This window comes from Onychomys torridus, chromosome 14, assembly GCF_903995425.1.
Source record: "Onychomys torridus chromosome 14, mOncTor1.1, whole genome shotgun sequence".
In the NCBI taxonomy this organism is placed as follows: Eukaryota; Metazoa; Chordata; class Mammalia; order Rodentia; family Cricetidae; genus Onychomys; species Onychomys torridus.
The window spans coordinates 65,919,243-65,945,170 of record NC_050456.1 but is presented as its reverse complement, the minus strand read 5'-3'; the positions used below and the strand labels follow the sequence as shown (position 1 = coordinate 65,945,170).

The following is a 25,928-nucleotide window of genomic DNA, read 5'->3' as shown; positions in this document are numbered from 1 at the left end:
TCCTTTGCTTTTATTGAAATTACATTCCATTTTCGAATTGGGTCATCTTCTAATAGCTATAATATGCCTCTAAGGTTTCTCTCAACTAGTTTTTTTCTTTTTTGTTAGGGTTTTGCTATGTAGCCCAGGCTGGCTTTGAACTTGGGATTTTCCTGCCTTAGCCTCCTAAATCATGAGTATGGTCCACTGTGCCCAGCTTCTGTAGTATTAGAACCATTATAATCCTTGAAGGTTTGAAAAAAAAAAAAGGGATTTTTTTCTTCCTTTTCTCTCCTTTGCTTTGTGGCACTGGGCATTGAACCCAAGGCCTGCTCCATGCTAGGCGAGCACTCTACACTGAGTCATAATCCCCAGTCTGAGAGTAGGATTCTTTTTGTTGTTGTTTTGTTGTGATGGGATCTCACTATGGAGTCTTGGTGGACCTGGAACTTGCTATTAGACAAGGCTGGCCTCAAACTCACCAAGATCCATCTGCTCATCTCTGCCTCCTGAGTGCCGAGATAAAGAGCCACCATGTCAGGCTTGGGACTAGTATTCTTTACAGTTTTTAATCAATGTCCTGGTCAGCATTTTGAGGAAAGATTTATCTTTTAATATACATGAGTTGTACAAAGTAAGGAGTCCTCCTGACATTTTCATGCATGTCCCTTTCAGCATGTAAGGGCCCTTGTTGGTAGTTATCCCGTCTCATCCAGCTCCGCTCTCCTTCTCCATTCTACAGCCTCGATGCATTCTTATCCCTTCGGTTTATCTGTTTGAAACAGAGTTTTGCTTTGTGGTTCTGGCTGGCTTTGTACTCACTATGTAGCCCAGGTGGTCCTCAGACTCGCAGCAATCCCCCTGCTTCAGCTTCTCAAATGCTGGGATTGTTGGCCTGAGCCACCACACGCAGCTTCTCCTTTTGCTTTCTGGCCCCACCCCGCCCCGCCTTTAATCTTATGTATGAGAGAAAACACGTGATACTTGCCTTTGTGTGTCTGGTTTATTTTGATTGGCACAGTGGTATCATTTCCACCCATTTTCATGTAAACAGCTTGATTCATTGTGGTATGGCCTCCTTTTTGCTGTCCTCTTGCTCTGGAATTTGTGTATGAAAGTGTTAGAGCCAGAGGATCCAGGAGTCCTGGATTTGGGAAATGCCCTTGGCTGGCCTGGCTGCCTGAAGATGAGCGTTTGTGACATTATTTCTGCATATAATAATTATAGCCAAATAATCAACAGAATCTGTTAGAACATAGCATTTTCATTTTGAAGCTTTTCATAAATTTAAGACCATTTGTAATAAGCCATCACTACCTCAGTTCACTTCTTAAAATAGTAGCTACAGCATCTTGAATAAACCATTGGATGCAATGCCCTCTAGTAAACCCTATAGTGGATTGTGGCTGATGCCTTTTAAAAGAGCATATTTTGGCAGTTCATCATTTTAATGATTGTAAAATTTAGAGAGAAGAGCAATGAATATGTGTGGTGTAGTCTTAGAAATTTAATTTTTGGGATATAGCGAAATGTGAGTAAGGCCACATAGATAATATTAGCTGCATACATTATTCATGTATGAAGAATATTTGGTTCTCTTTAGAACTACTACGTATGAAGGACTTTTCCAAATTTGACTTTTAATTTCTGCATATCCAGGAACTATTAGAATAATTATTTAAGAGTGATTATGTGCAAAACAAATGTATTACATTGTACATGTTTGTTTCCTGGGTAAGCAAATGAAGCTTATACATTTAACTTTTCATGTTTTGGTGGGTAAGAAAGCTGAAAATAACTCCAATTTTTATAGCTATTTTCTGAAGGCTCTTAACACAGATCTAGTGGCATCTAATATTGCAATGACTCTGGGGTGTAGTAGGCCTCGTTCTCGTGGTCCAGCTGGGTAAGTGAGAGTGTGGTGGGCAGTTAACAGAGCTGCAGCTAAGTGGTCTAGCTGGCCCTTGGATTCACTTTCCCCTGCAGTGTCCACATCCTTCCTCGATGCCCTTTTCTGTATATAGTACAGTGGCTGTTGGGATGGCTGTGATTCATCTTGTCTTGGCCCAGGTGATGTTACAGTGACAGGATCCAGTAGTTGGCTTCCCACCCAGACAAAGCACTGGAGGTAACAGGATCATCTTTTAATGTTAGCTCAGAGTCTCCCTTGGTTTTTTGTATAAACATGAATAATGAGACCTTCTCTTGACATTCCTTCAGGACTGTATCAGGAACTAAATGAGATAATCATGTCAGTCAGGCCAAAAGGCCTTTTCTAATATCTCAAGCCCCAGAGTTGGGCTGGCTTTAATCAACCTCCCTAAGTTATATAAGGAAAAAAATGAGCAGAGTAGCACAAAACTTCCTGGTTTAGGGGCTTTTCTACCCCTTCTGTGTGGGCTGTACCCTCCAGGTTGCAAAGCCAAGTGAGATAGGGGGCCCAAGAGCATGCTGGCGGTGGAGTGCAGAGGTGAGCTAGCCCTGTGGTTCCAGGCTGTAGGAGAACAGAGCAGCCAGTGTCCACCCCAGAAGACTGTTGCCCGCGAGACTGGAAGACAATGCAGCACCCTCCTTCTCTTCTGGTTTACTGGGCCCACAGAAGCCTGAAGAAGACTGACTGGAGTGAGTCCACCAGACCCTGGAGAGGGAGTGGGAAGAAGCTGTCGGAGATAAGAGGGACTGTCCCAGGCACTCACAGTGGGATGGGACTCCTGCCATCTCCTAGTAAGGCTTGGGGACAGGGAGCTCTCCTGAAGTTTGAGTGAGGCATCTTCCTTTGCTGTGCAGGGGCTTGGGTAGATGACAATCGCTGTGACCTCCAGTGAGGCCAGCCCCTAACCATCAGTTCTGCCTGTTGCCTGGGATTATCTCTGCTTGCCCACAGTGGCAATTTGGGGCAAGCATCCAGAGCCAGATCAGTGACCGTATAGTGGCCTGGATACACACCTCTGGCCTACCCTAAAACTGGGGAGGTTTTGTTTTTCATCGTCTTATTAAGGAAAGCACCGGAGGAAAGTCATTGAGACAAACGTCTGGGGTATTTCTACCATCTAACACATGATCAGAGCCTGCCCTTTGCTAGCTGTAAACAAACCAATGACTGACTGAAAAGACGCTCCCAGAGCAAATGAGACAACTCCAACAGTCTTAAATCCATAGGTTAATTTAGTATGTGTGGGAGTACATTTGGAAAGTTGCACTCTCTTGACACTTTAGGATCCAGGACTTGAACTCAGGTTGTTAGGTTTACACACATGTGCTTTTACCCACCAAGACATTTCTGAGAAATGTTCACTGATCATTGACTTCTGTCTCCACTCACTGTGGCATGTGTGTGTTCAGCACACAGTTGAGGGCTGCTCGTGTGCAGGCATGTGCTGGGTACTGGCCGTACAATGGCTTGTCCTCTTCCTGCATGGAGCTTGTCTCATGAGTTAGCTGGGGTTAGGGACACAGTCAGAAGACGATTGTCAGAGACTCCACTCGGGCATCCTACAGACCTGCCTGTTCAGATGCTGGTTCTGTCACTTGTTTGCCGCGTGACCAGGCGTGATCTACTTAATCTCAGTATCACTTTCCTCATTTGTAAAACTGAAGACTGGACCTCCCTGATGGTGTTGTTCAGATTCCACGAGATAACCACGTGCAGCCTGCACAGTTTCGCCAAGCAATGTCCCGTGTTTCACTTGAGCCGACAGCCATTTCATTGTCTTCTCCAGTGTCCGCATTCTAGCTGGTGATCTCGGGAGCTGGAGCTGCCTCCTCAGCATCACTTACCGGCACAGAAACCATCCCAGGCAACTGGGAAGCAGAGCTGGCGGTCATCGTCCTCTGTGTGGGAAGCTGGTGATGGCTGGCCTCTCACTGCACAGCACCTAGAAGGAAGGACCAGGAGGGAAAAAAGGGCAGACTGTTAGAATGGCCCAGAGGCAAGGTTGGCTAGGTCAGACCGTTCGGCGGGTGGATGTGGTGCTCCTTTGTCCCCTGTTCAGCAGAACTGGCTTCTGCTTTTGCCTTCCCACTGGATGCTGCCAGCCAGGTGCCAGTGGGTAAGAATGGCCGCCTCTGCTCCTGAGCCCTGTGTCTTTGGAGTCTATACTTCACACGCTGAAAATGTATTCTTGCTCAGGCTGGCCAGCTGTGGAGATGTCGTTAGGCGTTTGTTGATAAGTGTGTTTTATCAGCAGCTCCTTTCCCCCACATTGGAATTTATGCTGCTTTTTAGGGGTGGGGGATGTTTCGAGACAGGGTTTCTCTGTAGCCCTGGCTGTTCGGGAAATGGCTCTGTCGACCAGGCTGGCCTCCAATTCAAAAATCCACCTGCCTCTGCCTTCCAAGTGCTGGGACTAAAGGTGTATGCTGGCTTTGATGCTTTTAGAAGCTCAGTTCGTCTAGATGGTACACCTTGGATAGACTGAACTCAGTTCTTTAAACCTAGGTGGGACCATGGTGAGTACTTAGAGGCAAAGTAAGTTTCAAAGTATCAAAAATCAGTGTCTTATGTATACTTAAGGGGGGCACTCTAGAAAAAAACCAACATGTACCCTGTAGGCTTGAATACTTGACATGATATTGGAAAGATAGGCATGTCTTTTGGAAAGTAGACATAGCTGCACAATAAAGCCCTAAAGTTTACTTCCAAGAAAAGAAAGGAGGTGTGCGTTATTCTCCAGCAACCTGTATGCTTCCCAGGCATAGGAAAGGAAGTTGTTTAAAGGATTGCCTAGTAAGTGCATAGTAATCACCTGATGTGAAGATCCTAATGTCCAATAGTTTCTTTATTTTAAAGGTCCTGTAAAAATAAGCCAGTATTCAGAGTGTAGTCCAGATGCCGTTTGCAGAGTGCTAAGAATAATACTAGTTTAGAAGAAAGAGGCTTCTTTAGGGCTCATTTGCTGAGTTGGTACATTTAGTTAGTTTACTTTGTGATGACAGAGTTTCAGTAATGCTCCTTAGAGCACTACCCAGTGTCACAGAGTGTGTTAATAATGAGTTGTGCATCACATAAGCTCTTGGTAAATTAAAAAGTCCTTGACAAAGTTATGGGCATTATCAATATTAGCAAGACTCTAATGCACATGTTCATGCCATACCCACTCACACTTAAATAAAACAAATGAAAAGAAAGAGAAATAGTGTGTGTGTGTGTGTGTGTGTGTGTGTGTGTGTGTGTGTGTGTGTGTTTAAACAGAGAAGTGTGTGCTTGTTTTGTTCTGGGGACGCTGTGAAGTCCTAACTTAGGAAGTGGCAACTCTCTTGTCTGTAATTAATGGCATGTTTGACCTTTTGTCATTTGCCTTAGAATATTTCTCATTTTACCTGTCTGTATCTCTTTTTGTTATTGTTGTTTTGTGACAGTGTCTCTCTCTGTATCCTAGCTAGCCTGTAATTCAGATATCATCCAGGCTGGTCTCAAACTCATAGCAGTGCTCAAATCCCAGCATGCCTTAGCCTCTTGCATGCTGGAGTTACAGGTGCAAGCCACCACACTGGCCTCCTTCCTAACTCAGGTTTCTTGTTGTGGACTAGGAAGTGTGTGCTGGGCTCACAATTGTCTTCTCCCACAGGCAAACTCAGACTGCCTCGTTGAACTCAGTCAGGAGGGGCTCATCTTCCAGGATGTCTCTGGTAAGAGAAGGAACATGATCACCTCTCTTAGTGATGCCGCTTTCTTTAATTAAAATATGCTTTGGGCACTATGCACTATGTTGAGTTTGAACCACAAATGTGTGTTGATGTTTGATAATTTTTATCCAAAAAAACCGGTGATTTCCATAAGTTCCACTTAATATTTATTATACTTGTTCAAGCATTAGCTAGAACCAAATATGAATTTTACCTGGTTAACCAGAAAGCCTAAGGAAGTATTTAATTTACTCGATCACTTTGTCTTACGGCGTTTGTAGTACATCAAAGCCTTTCATGAGTTTAGACAAGGAGGCTTGTCTCCATTCCTTCTTGTTGATAACTTTCTGGATGCAGACTGTTTTGTGCTGTTTAGTGTCCTTGGTGTCAGTGCATAGGGCTTGGCTTTGCCACGTGGGCAACGTTGAAAATGACAGATAGGTTAAGACCTCCGCCACTTCCGTGGGCATTTTCCATTTATAATACTTTTAACTCCCATAGGAGGTCTTTTTAGTGAGGAGAAAGAGTCCAGCAAAGAATGACTTTACCTTTCTTACATGGGCAATGTGTTTTAACTCTGTGTCCAACTTTCCATTTCTTAGCCTAAACCCCAGCCCTATGCGATGCCTCCCCCACCCCAGCTGCATTATAATGGACATTATACAGAGCCATTTGCTTCTTCCCAAGGTAAAGTACCCTGAGTCTGCAAAGGCGTGAACACTTATAACTATGAATCACTCAGTGAAGACCTAGAGATCTTGAAGTCTGGATGGTTTCTTTTTGCAGTTGTACCCCAAATTGTCCTGATTATAGCCATCCTGGGATCCCAGAAGAAGCCATTGCATTCCGGTTCTTTCTTGAATGTGTGTTGGGGCCATCTGGGCAGTTCCCCAAGCTGGTTCCTAAGTCCTGGAACCCTCCCCTATTAGTCTTACTTAGGCCAGGCTTCCCTTAAGTTTGTGATTTTCCAGCCTTTGTCTCCCAAGTGATGGATTACAGGCATGTGCCACATCAGGCAACCAAAAATGCTTCGTTTGTCTGTCTGTCTGTCTGTCTGTCTGTGTGTTTGTTTGTTTGTCACAAAAGATACCCAGACATGTTTTGTTTTATCCCTGCCTGAAACATCTCACTGAATGCTTTAGATTCTCATTTCTGCCGCTCCAGCTGTGAGTACACAGCAGCGCCTCCAAGCTGAATCGACCATCTGTGTAGCATTTGTCTGTAAACTCTAACTGCCGAAGGCCAGAGAGGTGGATGCAGATGAGCAGTTCTGTAGAGAGAGCCTTGGAATCTAATTGTGAAAATAAGGCATTTGCTCATGATTTGATCACAGTCGTTTTGCTAAGAGAACATGCATTAGCATTCTGTTGATGTTGAGGGCACCGAGAAGAGCTTTCTGGATCTGGCAGGATGGCTAGATATCATCCTCAGTTCCAGACAGCTCTGTGACTGACTGAGTCTGCTGCTCTGGCTGGTGAGTGCTGTGGCACAGGAGGAGAGGGGGGGTGTTTGGAAGCAAGGTCCATTGCCCGTTCTGTAGGGCATAGGTCTGAAAGGACAGAAAGAAGGTGTGTTGTTGACCTTACTTGTAGTTGTGGCCGCCTGTGCAGAGTTGATGTCCCCACAGTGGGGAAGGCGATGTCGGAATAGCTACGGTGTGGAGTTCAGTGTCCTCTGGGACTGTCCTGTTCCTGCCCCCCCCCCCCCCCGCCCCGTTTTGGCATATGCCCACCTGTACTTCCACCACAGCCTCTCCAAGCATGGGGACAAGGCTCCTGCCTTCTGTCCCTGTGCTGCTCATTCTCCGACCGCAGTCTGTGACGGTCGATCCTGCCACTCTGTCCTCTCCTCTCTTCTGCAAACAATGGTTTGGATTGTTTTGTCTTCCCCTTTCCACTACACTCTGTCGGAGAGTGATGTCCATGCTCCACCCCATCGGTTCCCTCTTGCTCCCTCTCAGTGTGGTTTCCTGTCAGGATTAGGTGCTGTTCCAAAGACCCGTCTGGCGTTTTTCTTTCCCGATGGGGCCTTCCTCAGCAGCTCCTTCACATAGAGTTCCCCTGAGGGTGACCCAGGTTCTCATCCCCCCTCCACGCCATCATTCCACCCATACCCCCTTTCCCACTGTCAGACAGGCGGGAACCCGGCATGGAGGCTCTCTAGTCAATAGTAGGCTCTCTCGGGAACTGGTATCAACTATCAGGGCTTGCTGGAGATTGAATATTAAGTCTGAACTCATTGCTTTACCCTGTAAGTCTGTTTGTTTTTCACAGTCCTTTATTGTGATAAAGTCACTCTCCTGGTTATGTGGATTCCAAGATGCGTGTAATTTTACCCAGTCAGTAGGATACTCGTAACCTGTGGCGTCATACCCTGACTTTGCCCCTTCTCTCTGTCCCCTTGCTCCAACATAGGTCCTTATCCCCTTGTACCTTTCACCAGTAGTTGCATCCCGTGAGCTACAGCTCTGGTCCTTGCACCCCCCTCTTGCCTGACAGAAAGCTTCCAGCTAGTCTCCCTATGTGCATGACCATCCCTTACCTGTGTCCATTCTCCTCAACACCCCCTTGGCCCGCCCTTCTCATCTCGCTCCCTGCGATTTGAACAGACTCTGGCTTTGCCTCTCTGCTCCACCACCCACACACCCTTATCCCAACCCCCCTCCAGTCCACATGCCACTGCTCAGCCAGGAGGGCCTGATTCTGCCGGGCTAGCAACCTTTGAAATCCCCAGTGGCCTTCCTTCTTGATCAGAGTCCCTGTCCATTGTGTCCTGGCAGGTGGGCTCTGTTCCATGGCAGCCTGTATCGGGGTCTCAGGCTGCAGGAGCCTTTTCTGTCTGCAATGGTGTAGGTCAAGACACGGGAGGGGGGGGGGGGGAAGAGGAGGAGGGAGCCCTCAGAAACGGGCTCTCAACTTTCTGCTCACTTTCTTCTTCCTGTTACTAATCACATGAGGAGGTATAGTCCTGTGTGCTCTTGGAGAGCCTGGAGGCAGGGACAGTAGGTAGGTAGATGTCACACTGTCTTGACAACCTGGGTGAGGGATCTGTGACAAAAAGGGAATCTAGAGATGTCGCAATGACCGAGTGTTCCGCAGATGGAGAAGCACAGGATGAGGCAGCGGAGTGCGGGAGTAGAGAGGCCACGAGAATGGCCTTCTCAGAGCTGTGTGCACGGCAACATAACATGTGCCCGGCTGTAACCAGACATCACACTGGCATGGAGCTGTTGAATTACCCAAACAATACTTTCTGCAGGCCTTGACTGTTGAAGTTATTTTTAAGCATTGGGAATGGTGCTCATAAGGCGGTGAGGAAAGATGACCTCTTCTAGCCCAGGCAGGCACACCAGCGCTGTAGAATTGGTGGCTGAGCCTGCAACCCTGCATCCACGTCTTACTCAACTGGAGGCTTGGTGGGACAACTACAGCTATTTTAGCCTGGTTCTTGTTGGCTTCTGGGCCTTTGGTGGAGTTGCAACTGCCAGTGACCCTCCCTGTTGGACTGGAAAGCTCTGTACCTGCTGTACTGGTGCCGTTTTATTGTGGATTTCTTTCTTCCTTCCTTCCTTTTCTCTTTCTTTCTTTTCTTTTTCTTTCTTTCTTTCTTTCTTTCTTTCTTTCTTTCTTTCTTTCTTTCTTTCTTTTTAATTAAAGGAGAATCTATGCAAACCTAAATTCCAGCTAGCGAAATGTTCACGGATAGTTGGTACCTGCCCTTGCTCAGCATCTCAGGGCTGTATTCCTACCCACCATGGCTCACTGCTCAACACTGTCTTTCCTTTGAGTTCCACAGAGCTACCTGCTTCTTGTCTGTAGGGAAGCATGTGTTTTTAACCTTCAGAAGAAAGATTACTTTCTGATACAGTTATACTCTCAATATTGGGCTTAGATTTGGCCAGATCCTAAGTACCTCACTTTAAGCAGGCAGACCTACCCCATCCTATCGGCAAGGGAGCAGAAGCTTCCAGGGCAACCTAATGTGGCTGAAGATGTGTTGTTTTAGCAAGAAAATTTACAAGCTGTTTCAGAGCCTATCTCAGTATTTGTCTGGAGTAATGAGCCCAACTTAATACATTTTCAAAATCTTTTGAAACCTTTTCTTTCCTCAGATAACATCTTTGTGCCCAACAAGAATGGATTCTATCGTCACTCCCAGACAAGTCTGGACAGAGCCCAGATTGACCTGGGTGGTCGCATCCGCAATGGCAGCGTCTACAGCGCACACAGTACGAACTCCCTAAATGCCCCTCAGCCCCACTTGCAGCCCTCCCCTATGTCCTCCAACCCAAGTATTACTGGCAGTGACGTCATAAGACCCGACTCCATCCCGTCCCATCGGCACAGTGCGCTGATCCCCCCGTCCTACCGCCCAACCCCCGACTATGAGACTGTCATGAAGCAGCTCCACAGAGGCATGGTGCACGCAGACAGGCACAGCCACTCGCTGAGGAACCTCAACATTGGCAGCTCCTATGCGTACAGCAGGCCCGACGCCTTGGTCTACAGCCAGCCTGAGATTCGGGAGCATGCGCACTTTACCTCTCCCCAGTCGGCCCACTACCCCTTTAACTTGAACTACAGTTTCCACAGCCAGTCTCCCTACCCCTACCCCGCTGAGAGGCGACCGGTGGTGGGTGCTGTCAGTGTGCCAGAGCTGACCAACGTGCAGCTCCAGGCCCAGGACTACCCAGCTCCAAACATTATGAGAACCCAGGTATACCGGCCGCCCCCACCGTACCCATACCCGAGGCCTGCCAACAGCACCCCAGACCTGTCCCGTCACCTCTACATCAGCAGCAGCAATCCGGATCTCATCACCAGGCGTGTCCACCACTCGGTGCAGACCTTCCAGGAGGACAGCTTGCCAGTGGCCCACTCTCTGCAGGAGGTCAGCGAGCCCCTCACCGCAGCTCGGCATGCCCATCTACGGAAGAGGAACAGTATCGAGATTGCGGGGCTCACACATGGCTTTGAAGGCCTGAGGCTCAAGGAGCGGACCATGTCAGCCTCAGCGGCAGACGTGGCTCCACGGACTTTCTCGGCAGGCTCCCAGTCCAGTGTCTTCTCCGACAGAACAAAGCAAGAGGAGAGTGAAGAGCAGGACGACAGTGGCAGATACAGCCACAAGAAGTCCCTTTCTGATGCCACCATGCTGATACACAGCAGCGAGGAGGAAGAGGACCCGGAAGAGGACAGCAGGAGAGCGCACACTGCGGCCGCTGTGGCCGAGCCCCGCCTGACTGCCACTTACCCTCAGGAGCAGCAGCTAAACTACCCCTGCGCTCCGGTGACTGCAGTCGCCGGCCCTCTGCATATCCTTGAACCCAAGTCCCATTTTACGGAGCCTGAGAAGAGGGTGAAAGACATCAGCCCTGTCCACCTGGTTGTGGAGACCCATCGGCCCCGGAGAGATGGGCTGCTGACCCCCTCCATGTCTGAGTCTGACCTCACAACGTCAGGGAGGTACCGAGCTAGGAGGGACTCTCTCAAGAAAAGGCCGGTGTCGGATCTCCTGTCTGGGAAGAAGAGCATCGTGGAAGGACTTCCACCTCTAGGGGTAAGCTGGCCCAGGAGCAGAGGTGCCTCAGACATGGAGGACAGGCCCCTTCATCTCTGTTTCCAGCTTTTTGTTACCCTGTCTCCTTCCCTCGGGACCGATGGTTCTCAGGTTTTTACTTTCCTCCTAACTGTCAATCCCTGCCTCAGCTCTGACTTTCAGCTTCTTTGGGGGCATGTGGGAGTTTATGTGGAAAGGATGAGGGTGGTGATGGTCTTGCTAGAGCTGCCTTGGGTGCAGAGAAAAGACTGGAAGGGGATGGGAAGAGTCCACAAGCCATCTTAATAAAGTGTTGAGGAAGAGGAGGAGAATTCATTACTCCAGCCATGACTGCACCCATTAAAATGCTGTGGGGTGACAAGGCACCCCAGAACAGCATTTGTTCTTTTCGTTACGGTGATGTCTTGGGAGAGGCATCTGAGGCTGTGTCCCTACATCCGTATGTAGTTGTCATGGTGACTATCTTGGCCATGACCTCTGTGGGATGGAGAGTGGACCCAGGAGAGTCGGTCTCTTGACGAGAATGAGAGAGCGAACTGGGCATTCAAAAGAAGGCCCTTGTAGACATGGTGGCTCTTTGCTACTCAATCTAATAAGCCTGGGAAAGCACTTCCTACGCATTTAAAACAAAATGTAAGAGGCCAGTGTTGTTTTCTGAGCTGTTGTCTTCAGAATGCTTCCCCTGTGCAGAGATTTCATCTTTGCTGTGCCCAGTGTATAATGAGCCCTTGTTATTAGTCCTTTTCACAAATGAAGATGCTGACTCAGAAATATTAAGTAGCTTTTCCAAGGTCATACAGCTAGTGAGTGACTGACCTGGAACTTTCAGCTTACTTTCTCTCTATCAGCCCATTTTTCTTCCACTGCATTCCGTGTCCAGGTATGCTCCCTGTACGGTTTCACCAAGTAGTAATTGCCTGCTAAAGCCTGACTACTCTGTACTGAATCATTTTTGAGTCCTCGGTCTTTTGACTAAGCATTTATGGTCTGTGTGGAGGTGTGTCCACTCACAGTCACCATGTTGCATTGCTCAGGGATGCAGCTCTGTATGACCCTCACCTCCTTGTCCCATGACCTGCACTGGTACCAGGTCAAAGGGATGAGTGCATGCATTTGACCCCTTGTGTCCTGTCATCCAAGGCTCTTCTCCCCGCATTTCTACTAGGATGACCCAAAGATGGAGGAGCTATTGTAGGTGTACTTCCAGCCTAGTGTATGAAGGCCTAAAGTGATGCAGGCCTCTGGGAAGGCTGGGAAACTCAAGAGGGTCATGATGCTTATGAAAGATCAGTCAACACAGGAAAACACCCTGAGAAAGGGCACCGATTTCAGGGTGCTTTACTTAGCTAAAGGATGGAATTTGAAGTTTAGCTTTATTTTTTTCCTGAGTGTACAAAGGTCAGTGCTCAAGTGGACCGTGGTAGAGGGGACAGGCTGAGTAGTATTAAGGCAGAGACAGTGTGGGCATTTCCATAGTCATTACCTGAGTCCGAAAGCCAGCAGGATGGGGCCTTCGATGACAATGCAGTAAGACCTGCTCACTGAGGACAGTCCCCTTTAATTCTCTAACTTCTAGAGTTGAGGAGATCAAACCCCTCCGAGTCCCCTGACCTCTTTGAGGTAACACAGCTTGTAATTGTCCTCAGTAATTGTTCAACAATCTACTAATAAATCAAGGTGAGGGAAGTTTAGTCTCTTTTCATGGGGTCTGGCAGGTTGAGCTTACACTGAGGGCTTTGATCTAGTTGCTTCTCTGAAAACACAAATTTTCTTTCTCATTCTCTTCTGAGTTTTTAGTGAAGTTGTATAATCGGACCATCTTTGGGACCCTTCTTTTTTACACAGGGCTTTCACCCACCCGAGGATATGCATGGAGGCTGTGGTCCAGAGGAAGCATATAGACCCTAGCAGTGAACAGCTTGGGTCTGGTATAAGCCCTGCCGGGTATTATAGTTCCTCAGGGAGCAAGACCCTTCATGCATCATACCTCAGCTTCCGTCTCCATAACCTGGGACAGTCATCTCTTCTCTGTTCATTCTCTGTCAGTGTTAGGTCTCACGGCAGTTAGGCATGGCGGGCCGCCTTCTGAAGTAAATGCTTCCAGTAACTAAGTTTAACGAAGGGTTTGTTTCTCATTGTTTTGACACTGGTTCCTCTGTAAAAGTGGCAGCTAGTGACCCCGAACAAACTCTTTAGTCTCTCGATGACCCAGTTTTCTCATTTGTAAATGAGATGACTTCAGAGTTGTTGGGGGACTAAAATAAACCTTCAAACCATCGAAAGTGCTCTTTCAATATTTACTTGTGACTGGGATGTTACATCACAGGGTTAATTTCCCAACTTTCCAAGAATTAAAGAGGTTAAAGCCTCTGACTCCTTCATGGTGACATTTCAGGATCCTGTCACTGTCACTGAAGTGGGCTAAAGTTTAAAAAAAAAAAAAAAAAAAAGCAGTGAGTAAGTAGCAGACAAGAAGGAACTTTTAGAATTCCCCACCCATGGCCTCCACCTCCAGGGACTAGATTGCTATCTCTAAGGCAGACTGGTTTGGGTGCTCACACATCTGCATAAAGATTTGCTCTTCGATGCATCCTTTAGACCTGTGCGGTGTGGTTCTCAGCTAAGAAGCCCTGCAGATTTGGCACTGAAAACCATGGGCCTGGTAAGGGGTAATCGCAGCTGATCTTGATCCGTCCTCATCTGGCTTGTCAGTGTGGGGCGTTTGGATTCCAGAGTACCTGGAGTCAGCCAGTACTGGCTAGCAGGATCTGTGAGGTTTTAGGAATCCTGTGAGCCACATGACATCCCTAGGCAGTTGGGACGTGGCTCTGACAGTGTCTGCACCGTGGAAATGGCCAGAGAAGGTAGCGCCTTTCCCTTTGGGAGCTGGTTGTTCAACCCTGCCGCACACCACTGTTTTCTGCACAGACTAGAATCGGGACATTTTAGTCCCTGAGTCAGGCCAAGGTGCGCCCCTCCCCCCCACTGCACTCTCCCTTTCCATTTTCCTGTTTAGCTAAGGCTTAGAGGGCAAAGGTGACTTGCCTGAAGGACGTTAGTTAATTACACCCAGGATGCTGCCTATTCTGAGGCTGAATTGCGTTCTGTGGGAAGCTTATAAGCAATATGAACTATGAAGTTAAAAAGTATTCTATGGGCTGGAGAGGTGGCTCACTGGGTGAGACTGCCTGCTGTGCAGTCAAGGGGCCAGAGTTCAAATCCCTAGCACCCGTGTGAAAACTAGTCATGGCTGTGGGTGTCTGTGACGCCAGCACTGTGTGGTAGAGATAGGTAGATCCCAGTAGATTTCTGGGCAGTCAGACTGGGTTCAGTGAGAAAGACCTTGTCTTGCTGGGTGGTGGTGGTGCATGCCTTTGATCCCAGCACTCAGGAGGCAGAGGCAGGTGGATCTCTGTGAGTTCGAGGCCAGCCTGGTCTACAGAGTGAGTTCCAGGAAAGGCGCAAAGCTTTACACAGAGAAACACTGTCTCGAAAAACAAAAACAAAAGATAAAGACCTTGTCTTATGGGGATAGATAGAATGGTAGAGGTGATACCTAATACCATGTTCTAGCCTCTGTCTATATGGACAGGGCCACATATACTCTCCAGTTGTAGTATAGCATTTTCTTCCCCACCAAAATGGCCTTTCTCCTTGTTTCTGCTCTCTAATTTCAATTCTGGTGTCCTGGCATTTCTAGGCTGATAAAGCTGGCGTAAGCTAGTTTCCTTACAAGAACTGAGGAAACCCATTTCTTTGAATACTAGGACTCTTTGTAACTCTACAGAGTGTCTGAGGAGACTTGTTCTCAGGTTTACCTGTCAGAGAGAGGACAGTCATCAGGCTTGAGAACTTTGGGAAACACCCGTTTTCATAGGACAGTGTTCCACTGATGCCTCCCTTGCCTCTGGCTTGCCGATAGAGATTTCAGCTGTGGTTCTTTCTTGATTTAGAAATGTGGCCGTTTTGGAACAGCCCAGGTCACACTGTTCTTCAACACTGTAGGATGTAACCTGTGAAAGCAATTTACGTGTCCTTTTTCTATTTTTTTTTTTTTCAGAATGATTTAAATTTTTGTTTGTTTGTTTTAAAAAATAATAAAGGCTGCCAGGCATGGTGGTGCATATATTTTATCCCAGCACTCAAGAGGCAGAGACCAGTGGATGGGTATCTGTGAGTTTGAGAGCGGCCTAGTATGTATAGAGAGTTCCAGGCCAGCCACGGCTACATAGTGAGACCCTGTCTCAAAATAAGAAAAGAAAATGGCTATTACAACCCACTGATAGCTTGTTTTTCTGTTTTACGTGGTGTCACATTTTGAAGTTGGGTAGTTCTGTAAGAATGCTGCCTGTCTACAGCCTCACCTTCATTGCAACAGAGTCCTGTAACCAATTGGAGTCAGCCTTCTATCTGGAGGCCTTATCAGAGTTCTGGCCTTGGAAGGAATGTCTTCTTCCTAAAGCCTGTTAAGCAGACGTGTGGGAAGGAGTCTCTCCTTGGGTGCTAGCAGCAAGAGCTCTGCCTTGTTTCCTCTTGAGCTCATTGACATTGCTTTTGAAAGGGTTGTGTCTGGGTGCCTTCTCTATGTGCGTGTAAATATTTTCTTACAGGGAATGAAAAAGACTCGAGCAGATGCAAAAAAAATTGGTCCCCTTAAGCTGGCTGCCCTCAATGGACTGTCCCTGTCCCGGCTGCCTCTGCCTGACGAAGGGAAGGAAGTGTCCACCAGAGCAACAAATGATGAAAGGGTGAGTGTGTGCAGGATCCTCGCAGGGATCTTGAAGGCAGCTCCCAAGTGCCCGGTGACGCTTCCGTGAATCTTCTGGCCTAATTTAATGGTCATAAATGAATGTTAGGGAATCTCACTATCTGGGTCACAGCTGGAGTGAATGTGTAAGTCAGTGTCTTAAGTCGTTTCAGGGTCCAATGTTGATTGCGGTTTTTTGTTTCTGAAAGTTCTTAATAGTTTTTTTTCTTCAGAGTAAGAGCATGTGTAAACAGATACATAGAAAAGAAAGCAGACATTTCATTATATTGGAAATTCATTTTGTTTTTAAATTAGAATTAAGTACTGAACTGAGATTTTATTGCTTTATAGCTGCATCTGAAGGTGGCTCTTAGGATTTACTGCTGCTTTTGGTATCTTACATACATGTCAGAGCATTTGCTCACAAATTCGGGACTGATTTTCCTATTCTAGGGGAGTTCAGTTTCTTAGAGATCACAAAGCTGATCGTAGGTTTAGACTTCAAGTTTAACACACTGCCTTAAGCTAGCTTTCAGGTTGAAACTGAATTTTTCACTCTACATCTTGCCAAGAACATTATGTCACATGTTCTAACTCTTGTGACCTGTAAAAATTTTGGTTTAGTTTCATGTACAATCCTTCATATTTGAAAATTCTAGACCTTGAAGCAGAAAACAAGAATTCAGAAGTGCGCCAGCTATGATATGTGACTGTTACTCATCACACCTGTCCTATTTTATAGTGTAAGATTCTGGAACAGCGCTTAGAGCAAGGAATGGTCTTCACCGAATATGAAAGGATTCTTAAAAAGCGGCTAGTTGATGGGGAGTGCTCAACAGCCCGGCTTCCTGAAAACGCAGAACGAAATCGATTCCAGGATGTGCTTCCCTACGATGACACCAGAGTAGAGTTGGTTCCAACCAAGGAGAACAACACTGGCTACATCAATGCGTCGCATGTTAAGGTGAGAAGAGCATCCGGGCAGTCACCAGCACTGCAGTCCAGGGCCGACTTGTAGGAATGCTAAGATTTACCCTAGGGTCTAGATCATGAAAACATCTTGTTTGGAGTTAGTGTGACAGTTGTTATAAGCTGGCGAATCCAGACACAGCCAGAGTAACATTCACTCTCCGTGTGGTAGCCATTCTGCCCCCATATTGTTGCCAGGACTTGGGGCATTTCATTTGTCTGCAGTAGAACTTGTCCTGAATCTGAACACTCTTGTGGGGCTCGTCAGTTCTCACAGGAGTATTGAATCCGAATCACTCTGTGAGCATTGTATGTAGCGAATGTGCCTGGTCTCCTTTTCATGTCCTCCCTTTCCTCAGTGATGGCAGTCAGCCCCAGGTCTCTGTGCTCAGCAGACACTGGAGCAATGAGCTGCATCCCGGTCCTGGGCCTGGGACTTTGGAGGATGCTCACACAGCTTCTGCTTCGGAGCGTGCCATCTGTCCTGTCTTCCTTGAGATCATCTGGTATCACTCTGTTCTTTAAAGCAGCACTCCCCAGAACAGTCTGATGCTGTTGAACCGGGTGATGTTACGTTTGCTGCAGTGGGAGCGGCGCACAGAGCACTCGGCTCACGCCAGCTAGCTGGGACTCTACTGCAGGAAGGGGAACGCCCCTTCCAGGGACTGCATTGTGTCCGTAGTCAGCTGTGCATTTTCCTTTCCCAGTTTCCTTCAGCTTGCAAGTCATATTTGATAGCATTCTGACCTCCAAGGATTTGTAAAGATATGTGCTGCTTAATGGTTTTTATTTATTTTTGGCTTTGTTTTTTTGACACAGGGTCTAGCTATGTCTCCTTGGCTGGCCTGTTTATATATAGCTAAGGGAGGCCTCAAAAATCATAGAGAGCAGCCTCTGCCTCTCAGGTGCTGGGATTAAAGGCATGCTTAGTGGTTTTGAGGAATCGGTGTATGCACTGCCTTGCTTTTTATATGGTTACTGTGTATTTAGAAACCAAACATATCATTTGAATAACTCATCCCATCTCTTATGACTGGATGGGTAAAATGGAATGACATTGTGATTGTTTTGTAGTGGTGTTTCAGAATCTTCAGCTGCAACTTGAGGGGCTGTGGAATGAATATGAATTTCAGAATTGGGCAGATTGGGTCAACTCCGAGATCTCTCACCAATTGTGGGACCTCCGTTTATTTAACCAAGTGCTGTGATAACCTGTGCCCATACACACATGCTGCTGCTGAAAGGGAGGGCTCAGAGTTGGTGCTGAGGCCTGGCAGCCTTAGAGGGAGGGTGTGGAACAGGGCTTGGCACAGGCTTTACCATTTAATGGGCACTCAGAAAGAAATGGTTGTCAGCAGTTCCTGGGAGAACAGAGTTTGCCCAGGTCTCTTGGCTGTACCACCAGTGACTCCTTGTTGCATTAGCACTGGCAGGGCATTAAGTCGTAATGGAAACTTGGCCTTATGGAAGGTGACCTTGACTCAGTTCAGGGTGGAGCCTGTTCTAAATAGAAGATGGCTCTTTTCTCGTAGAAATCGAGCATTAGCTTAAATTCTGATTTACTTGCTAATACTTTTTCAAGCATATTTAATATCTCATCATGGCAAATTATGTTTGTGGTTGGGGATACTGTCACGCTGGTATTGGCCTCATAACAGGAGCTGCTATTTACTTAGTACTTGTTACTTGCAGACATGTACATCGGGTCTGTCCTCACAACCCTATGGGCTGGTCAGTTATTTTATTTTGTAGATAAAAACTGAAACTGAGAGGTGAGCATATTGCTCCAAGTCACGTGGCTGTCATATGAACTCATATGTTTATAAAGATGTCAGAGATGTCCTTCCTCTGCTGCCTGGCCCAGTCAGTTTTTAATGTCACCACGAACACCCCAACATCTACACATGTATATTCCATACACACACTAAGCTTTAACCTTCTCTGTTTTAGGTCTCTGTCAGTGGAACGGAATGGGATTATATTGCCACACAGGGACCATTACAAAATACCTGCCAGGACTTTTGGCAGATGGTGTGGGAACAGGGAATCGCAATTATAGCAATGGTGACGGCGGAAGAGGTGAGTGCTCATTCCTCTCAGTTGGTTTTTTGTCTGAGTCTCCAAAGAACTGTTAATGTTAACCACGCAGAGTGGCGGTGGCCTTAGAGAACAGCAGGGTGGGATTGTGGCCTGCATGCAGGCTTGAGTGAGGAATGCCCCAGGCTAGCTCTTGTGCTGCTGCTGAATTCTGCTTGTCTTTAACAGGAGGGTGGTAGGGAGAAGAGCTTTAGGTATTGGCCAAGGCTTGGTTCAAGGCACAACACCGTCACCTATGGAAGGTTTAAGATCACAACTCGCTTCCGCACGGACTCGGGCTGCTACGCCACTACAGGCTTGAAGATGAAGCACCTTCTCACAGGGCAGGAAAGGACAGTTTGGCATCTCCAGTACACAGACTGGCCTGAGCACGGCTGTCCCGAAGACCTCAAGGGGTTCTTGTGTAAGTGTCTTCGTTTATAGGCAGCTTCCTTGGTCTTAGGTTTCGAAAATAGTCCCTCTCTGTTGTGTCATAGAAGCTTTAGACTTGTTTTAAAGTGAGGAGGCTTAATGGAAGGTGGGTCTGTAGGGGTGTGTGTGTGTGTGTCTGTCTGTCTGTGTGTGTGTCTGTGTGTCTGTGTGTCACATCGCATGTGTGGAGGGCAGAGTTTGTTCTCTCTTTCCACCATGTTGCTGCTGGGGATTGAACTCAGGTCATCAGTCTTGGTGCGTGCCCTTACCCACACTGCCATTTTGCCAGCCCAAGAAGGCATTCTTAAGAGGTGGCTAGTCATGAGTAGAATGCCACAGCTGACTCATGTCTCCTCCATCTAGCTTGGGCTGAGGCACCCACCTGCCTGCTGTCACCATGGTTGGCCCTGGTCCCTCGGTGCCGGTCTTCTCACTGGAGAACAAAATGATGGTTATTGGCCTCATGTGCCGGCCTCTCTGACTGCTTTTGTGTTTCACTCACTTTTCACAGCATACCTTGAGGAGATCCAGTCTGTTCGACGTCACACAAATAGTACCAGCGAACCCAAGAGCCCCAACCCTCCTCTGTTGGTGCACTGCAGCGCTGGTGTCGGCAGAACTGGGGTCGTCATTTTGTCAGAGATCATGATTGCCTGTCTGGAGCACAACGAGGTAAGGAGTTAGGTTAAGCTCTACGCTTATGGTGGGGAGTTACTGCCGGGAATGAGAGGGGTGTAGTGGCCCAGTATCTTTCTGAACACATTTCCTAGGACTCTGGTGGCCACAAGATAGAGGTTAAGTGTTGTTTGTGAAAGGCTCTTAGAAGTTCTCGGCTCCAACTGTCACAGGAAAGACTAAGATGTTACATAATATGGAAGGCTGTTAATTGTGTTTTATCTAGTGTTTCCTCTAACACCATTAACACTTAACCCATCTAGTGATTAGTGCTGGCCAGTGGCCTGTGTGGGAAATATTGAATCAGATTCTGGCAGCGCCTAGGACATTGTGGTTTTGTTGAATCTGGGAATCTGGTAACTGATTTACAAGTCAGTATGCTGCAGCCAGGGACTGTTTTAGAAATAAGCCACTTGGACATTTTGTTTGTGGCTAAATCAAATCAGATCTTAGATTACCACCGAAGATGCTCGGGTAGACAGAGGCTGCCTGTCTGTCTCTTGGGCGAATCTCTGTGAGGACCACAGCCTTGGCAGTGGTGTTGCCCCTCGGATGCTGTCTTCACTGTTTCTCTCCACCAGGTGCTGGACGTCCCCAGAGTGCTGGACATGCTAAGACAGCAGAGGATGATGCTGGTGCAGACGCTTGGCCAATATACGTTTGTGTACAGAGTTCTCATCCAGTTCCTCAAAAGCTCCAGGCTCATTTAAGCGCCCACACTTTTCTATGGGGACCCAATCATGTGAAGTGTTTACAGCTTAAAAAAAGAAAAGAAAGGAAGGCAGGAAGGAGAGGTGCCTGTGGCTCCTCCTTTGTCCACAGCAGTCCCCTGTGGAGGTCCTGAGCAGGAGGGATGGCATGAGGAGCTGAAGAGGAGGGAGTGGGACCTGGGGCAGGCTGAGGAAGACAGGCTGGGTGCCCGGGCCTCACCCGTCTGGTTTGCAGCACTTGCACACACTCTTGAGACTGTTCCAGATGGTTCTCTGTCTTACGGGAAGCTGCACTGGGCAGTTCTGGCAATCATTAAGGCTCACAGATTTCTATCTTAAGCTAGTTTTTGATAATGTAATTTTATGACTAAATAGGGTTTTGCTTTTTTTTTTTTTTTTAAGCTAGAAGCTGAACTTTTCTGTGGAGCAATCCACAGAGTGAGTGGTTCTTGAGTAACTGTATTTAAAACCATTATTAGCTTTTGTTTAAGAACAAAAACCACAGGGAACTAAGTGGCTTATTCACCAAATCCAAAACTAAAGAAAATCTAAAAGTGTTATTTTGAAACATAGAAAGCATTTTTATATTCGAATGTTTTTTATCCTAAAAGTTCTATATATTTGTACCTTCTATATTTTCCAAATAAGAGCTCAATTTGTTATGGTACTGAGTCAGTTAAAATGTGAAGTTGGGGATAAAGGCACATTATTTAAAATCAAAGAATCAGATTCACTATTTTTTCAGTATTATAAAAAGCACAAATGAGTTTGATTTTATTGGTTGAAAATGAAGAAAGAACAATTGCATAGGATGGTTTTAAGCACTTTCTTGTCAAAAATGAGTTTAACACATGTGGCTTTATATTTTAAACAACAACAGTGGACGCCATTTCAAAGAGAAGGGCCGTGGGTATGTAAGATGACTAGGACAGAGTAAGGCCTGGGGGTCACGCAGGATAGCTTGGTCGTTACAAAATGCAGTATTATCTATAATCACACTGAGCTGAGATGGAGAATGGGGTCTTGGGAGCTTGGGGTGAACCCAGAGGGTTGCACACAGGCAATTCAAGTTTGCCATTGTCAGTGATGTACTTTATTTGAGGTTCCCTGTATTTTTCTCCCTACAAACAAGTTCAGGTTTCTATTATCATTAAAGAAGCCTTGAAGAGGTTCAATTTTCTTTAGGTTGAAAGAAGGAAACATTTAATGAGAAGTTCCTTTTCCCAAACTTATGGGGCCAGCAGAAATTGCTGTGGTGTTCAGGGGGTCCTTGAATTTAGCACCTTAATCCTGCGCTCACCCTGGGGTCAGTTCTGGGCACTCGGTTCTCCTCTTCCATCCCTTTGGGCACACCCTGCTGGTTCTGACCAGGTCGGGTTTGAAGGGGAGCATGTTGTCTTTGGCCCAGGCTAAGTTTGCTTTGTGAAAAGTGGAGGACAAGCTGGCACCTTTAGCTGAGCCTCCCCTACCCCCAGTTCTGGGTCACTGTGTAGACCTTCTAGAATGTGAGATCTAGGATTAGCTCCCAAATGATAATGTTCTACCATCATTCTGACTGGACTCTCTGTGGTGAGCTTCACCCCCCATGACAGACGTGTGCCAGCCCAACCAAGCACAGTAGACTCACATGGAAAGCATGCCCCAGGACGGGACTGGAGGTTGGGGGGTATAGGGTCCATCTCATACCATATGAAGGACAGGACTTTTTCTGAAACTTTTTCTTCTGATGGTACGTCGTTTGAAGATGCTTTTCTATCACATCTAAACATCTGGAAATATCCCACTGACAAGAACATATTGTAAAACAAAACTTATTAAAGAGTAATATATGGCATGTTTGTGTTCCTGTTGCAATACCTTGATAAAGTAAATTCCTTCAGGGCAAAATTACATTGTTTAAACCTGTAACTCTTTAAATGCTGTATGCTTGATACCACTTCTATGAAACATTAATTTTGAACTTAATTACAGCTAGCAAATGAGAAAATTACCAAAATGTACATTTCCGCAAAAACAGGTTGTAAACCAATGTGTCTACCAGTTAACTTTGGTGTTTCTGGCACCAACTTTCTTGGGGAAAATTCCTGATTTTCCTGGGGATTTTGTTGAAATTTCTTGTTGTGTTTGGGGCTAGGAAGCACTCATTTTAGAGTGTAAACTAGAATGTTAAGTTGTGATCAGCTGTTTTCAGGAGCTCCTACTGCAAGGCCTCCAGAAAGCCCAGAATTTAATGTCTAAACAGATGTGCTTCCTTAGAAATTTCCAGAAAATAGGGCTGGAGAAATGGCTCAATGGTTAAGAGCACTGGATGCTCTTCCAGAGGACCTAGGTTCAGTTCCCAGTGCCCACATGGCAGCTCACACGTGTCTAGATGCTCTTCCAGAAGACCTAGGTTCAGTTCCCAGTGCCCACATGGCAGCTCACACATGTCTAGATGCTCTTCCAGAGGATCTAGGTTCAGTTCCCAGTGCCCACATGGCAGCTCACACATGTCTAGATGCTCTTCCAGAGGATCTAGGTTCAGTTCCCAGTGCCCACATGGCAGCTCACACATGTCTATTACTCTAGTTCTAGATCTGACTCCCTCACACAGACACACGTACAAAACACCAATGCACATAAAATAAAAATAAAGAAACAATTTATTTCCGGGAAGAGAAATGTCTATCTAGGGACATGGAAGAAGAGGACAGGGTCCTGATGTAGGACTACATGATATTATGGCATGGCCAAATTCATTTTGGAGAGGCAGATCTATTAATACAATTGTGTAAGAAAATTGACAAAATAAATATGACCATATAAAGCTGGAGGTCTGCTGCAATATGCAGGCTTATTACTGGAGGTTTATATAAATAAATGCAAACAGGGAAACAGACATTACTATTTATTCTTTTTCCCCCTTTTTGCAGTGTAGAGATAGATAGAAGTAAATTTTTAAAAATACATATGTAATACACACACACACACACACACACACACACACACACAATTTTAAGACAGAGTCTCACTGTCATGGCCTGGAATTCACTATGTAGACCAGGCTGGTTTTGAACTCCTTGATCTGCCTGCCTCTGCCTCCTGAGTGCTGGGATTAAGCCTTTCAATGCCATGCCTTTTCAGCATCAGGCTTTTAAAGGCAACTCTCTTGGATATAAAGTTAGTAAGAAGAGAGCTTATGAAATAAACTAAAATGATTTCCTTTGACTTGAAAGTCATTTTAAAAATCTCTAAACTTCAGATGGGTCCTTTTAGAGTGACAGCTGAGGGAACATTTCTTAAGGGAACTTTTTAAATTCCTGCAGATAAGGGCTCTAGTCCTAGTACCTATAATTATGTATAGGGCGAGGAGGGGTAAATCCACAGTCTGCATGTTTGGGTTGGATAGCAGATTTCAGAGAACATTTGAAGGGTTCTCTGGTTGCATAAGTGGCATCAGCTGTATATTTCTGTCAGCTCTCCAGCAAACACATTCTAAAAGCTTATTGCATGTGAATGAGATAGTCACATTTACTTTTGCAGATGATGCAGGAAATGGATGTGTTAATTCCTTTGGTTTGTCCCCCAGAGCCATGGGGGAGGGTTGGGCTGGGGTGAGGTAAGGGCCTAGTTCTCCTCTGAGAACATGCAGACTGACTATTCTCCCTGCTGCACCCTCATGGTGAGATTGGAGAATGAGTTCTCCCTGTTCTGCCAGGCAGAGGGGACTCCAGATTGGCCTGAGTTTCCTAGGAATGTTTCAGGGAAGTGATTATCTTAGCATCTTCTACCAAAGCCTGAGTGGTGCATGGGTGGTGAGGTGCCAGATGGGGGCTTAGGGATGAAGCAAGCATGAATGCTGCCTGAGGAAGTGGCTGGGAGGTGGGGTGAAGGGGTGATTGGCCAAGCATTCTTCTACCTTTTCCATGTACTCACCTACTGTCCCTCCGTGGTGTGGCCCCTGGACTGAGATGAGGAGGTCTGTAGCACCAGCCAGGCAGCACTGCCAAGTCCACAGCACTGTCTGGAGGCTGTCTCTAGGTCATGGTGAGGCAGGGCAAAGGAGCCTATGGTTGGCACTTACATCTTTGAGGTAACCGAACTGTCTTAATTGGACTGAAGGCCTACTCAACAGGAAGTAAGTCATGCCTGGTACTGTAAATCCAGCCAACTACCCATGGCTGTTGAGGCCCTAGAACCTAGAGGAGGTTCAGTCCATAATCATGGTGGGACATGGCGGCATACACGCAGACATGGTGCTGGAGAAGGAGCTGAGAGTCCTACAACTTACAGGCAACAGGAAGTGGTCTGGAACACTGGGCAATATCTTGAGCAAAAGAGACCTCAAAGCACACCTCCATAGTGATGCTCTTCCTCCAACAATACCATACTTACTCCGATAAAGCCACACCTCCTAATAGTACCACTCCCTATGAGCTTATAGGGGTCAAATATATTCAAACTACCACTCCAGTAGCATTCTACATACTCATTCTTACATCCACAGTTAAGTATAGACTTCATTCTTCATTAAACAAGCTGCTTCTTGCAGGAATTTCCACTACAGAAAGCCACGACTGGTCAAAACGCAGAGGACCACTGACCATGAGTTGCCCAGCTCTAATAGACGTAACACAAACTCTACACCTCAAGCTCAGTGAACACTACAGAGGGGATGGAAAGGGAACAGCCAGAGGGCTGGGACATCTGCTATGAGGTGATGTTGTCTGTACATGGTAGGGAAGTTGCACGCCTAAACTCTCAACAATACGGCTGCTTGAACAAGGACATCACCAGTTGACGTCACAAGGTGGATGGGAGAAATCCCACCTCTAGATGGAGAACCACAGGCAGTTTATGACTTCTGAGAGAGAAGAATCAGTCTTCTCCAGGGATGACTGATACATAATTGGTTATCCATTACCAAGTGGTCAGCCAGGAAAACATACATATTGAACAACACTAAATGGATTCAGCAGGTTATACTCATACATTCATATATATATGTGAATGAATTTGAGTGTGAGCAGAGGGTAGAGTATGGGAGGGGCCTAGAGGCTTGGAGGGAGGAAATGATGTAAATATAGTACACATATATAAAATTTAATAAGTTATAGTTTTGGTAAAGTTTGAATATCAGTGATACACATAGTACAGCAATTAGTCTGAAAAAGTTA

General features: G+C 46.5%; 1 protein-coding gene across 2 annotated transcripts in view; it reads left to right on the top strand.

Moving 5' to 3' along the window:
* Ptpn21 (protein tyrosine phosphatase non-receptor type 21) overlaps window positions 1-22,662 on the top strand; it is a 61,724-nt gene extending 39,062 nt beyond the window's left edge. For both annotated transcript variants that reach the window (XM_036206150.1, XM_036206151.1), the window contains exons 11-19: window positions 5,547-5,607; window positions 6,207-6,291; window positions 9,716-11,163; window positions 15,774-15,911; window positions 16,653-16,874; window positions 18,830-18,958; window positions 19,145-19,379; window positions 19,899-20,059; window positions 20,644-22,662. In XM_036206150.1, coding sequence (XP_036062043.1) covers window positions 5,547-5,607; window positions 6,207-6,291; window positions 9,716-11,163; window positions 15,774-15,911; window positions 16,653-16,874; window positions 18,830-18,958; window positions 19,145-19,379; window positions 19,899-20,059; window positions 20,644-20,772 — 2,608 coding nt within the window. In that variant the 3' untranslated portion in view covers window positions 20,773-22,662. The remainder of the gene's footprint in view (window positions 1-5,546; window positions 5,608-6,206; window positions 6,292-9,715; window positions 11,164-15,773; window positions 15,912-16,652; window positions 16,875-18,829; window positions 18,959-19,144; window positions 19,380-19,898; window positions 20,060-20,643) is intronic.
* Window positions 22,663-25,928: the final 3,266 nt, after the last annotated feature.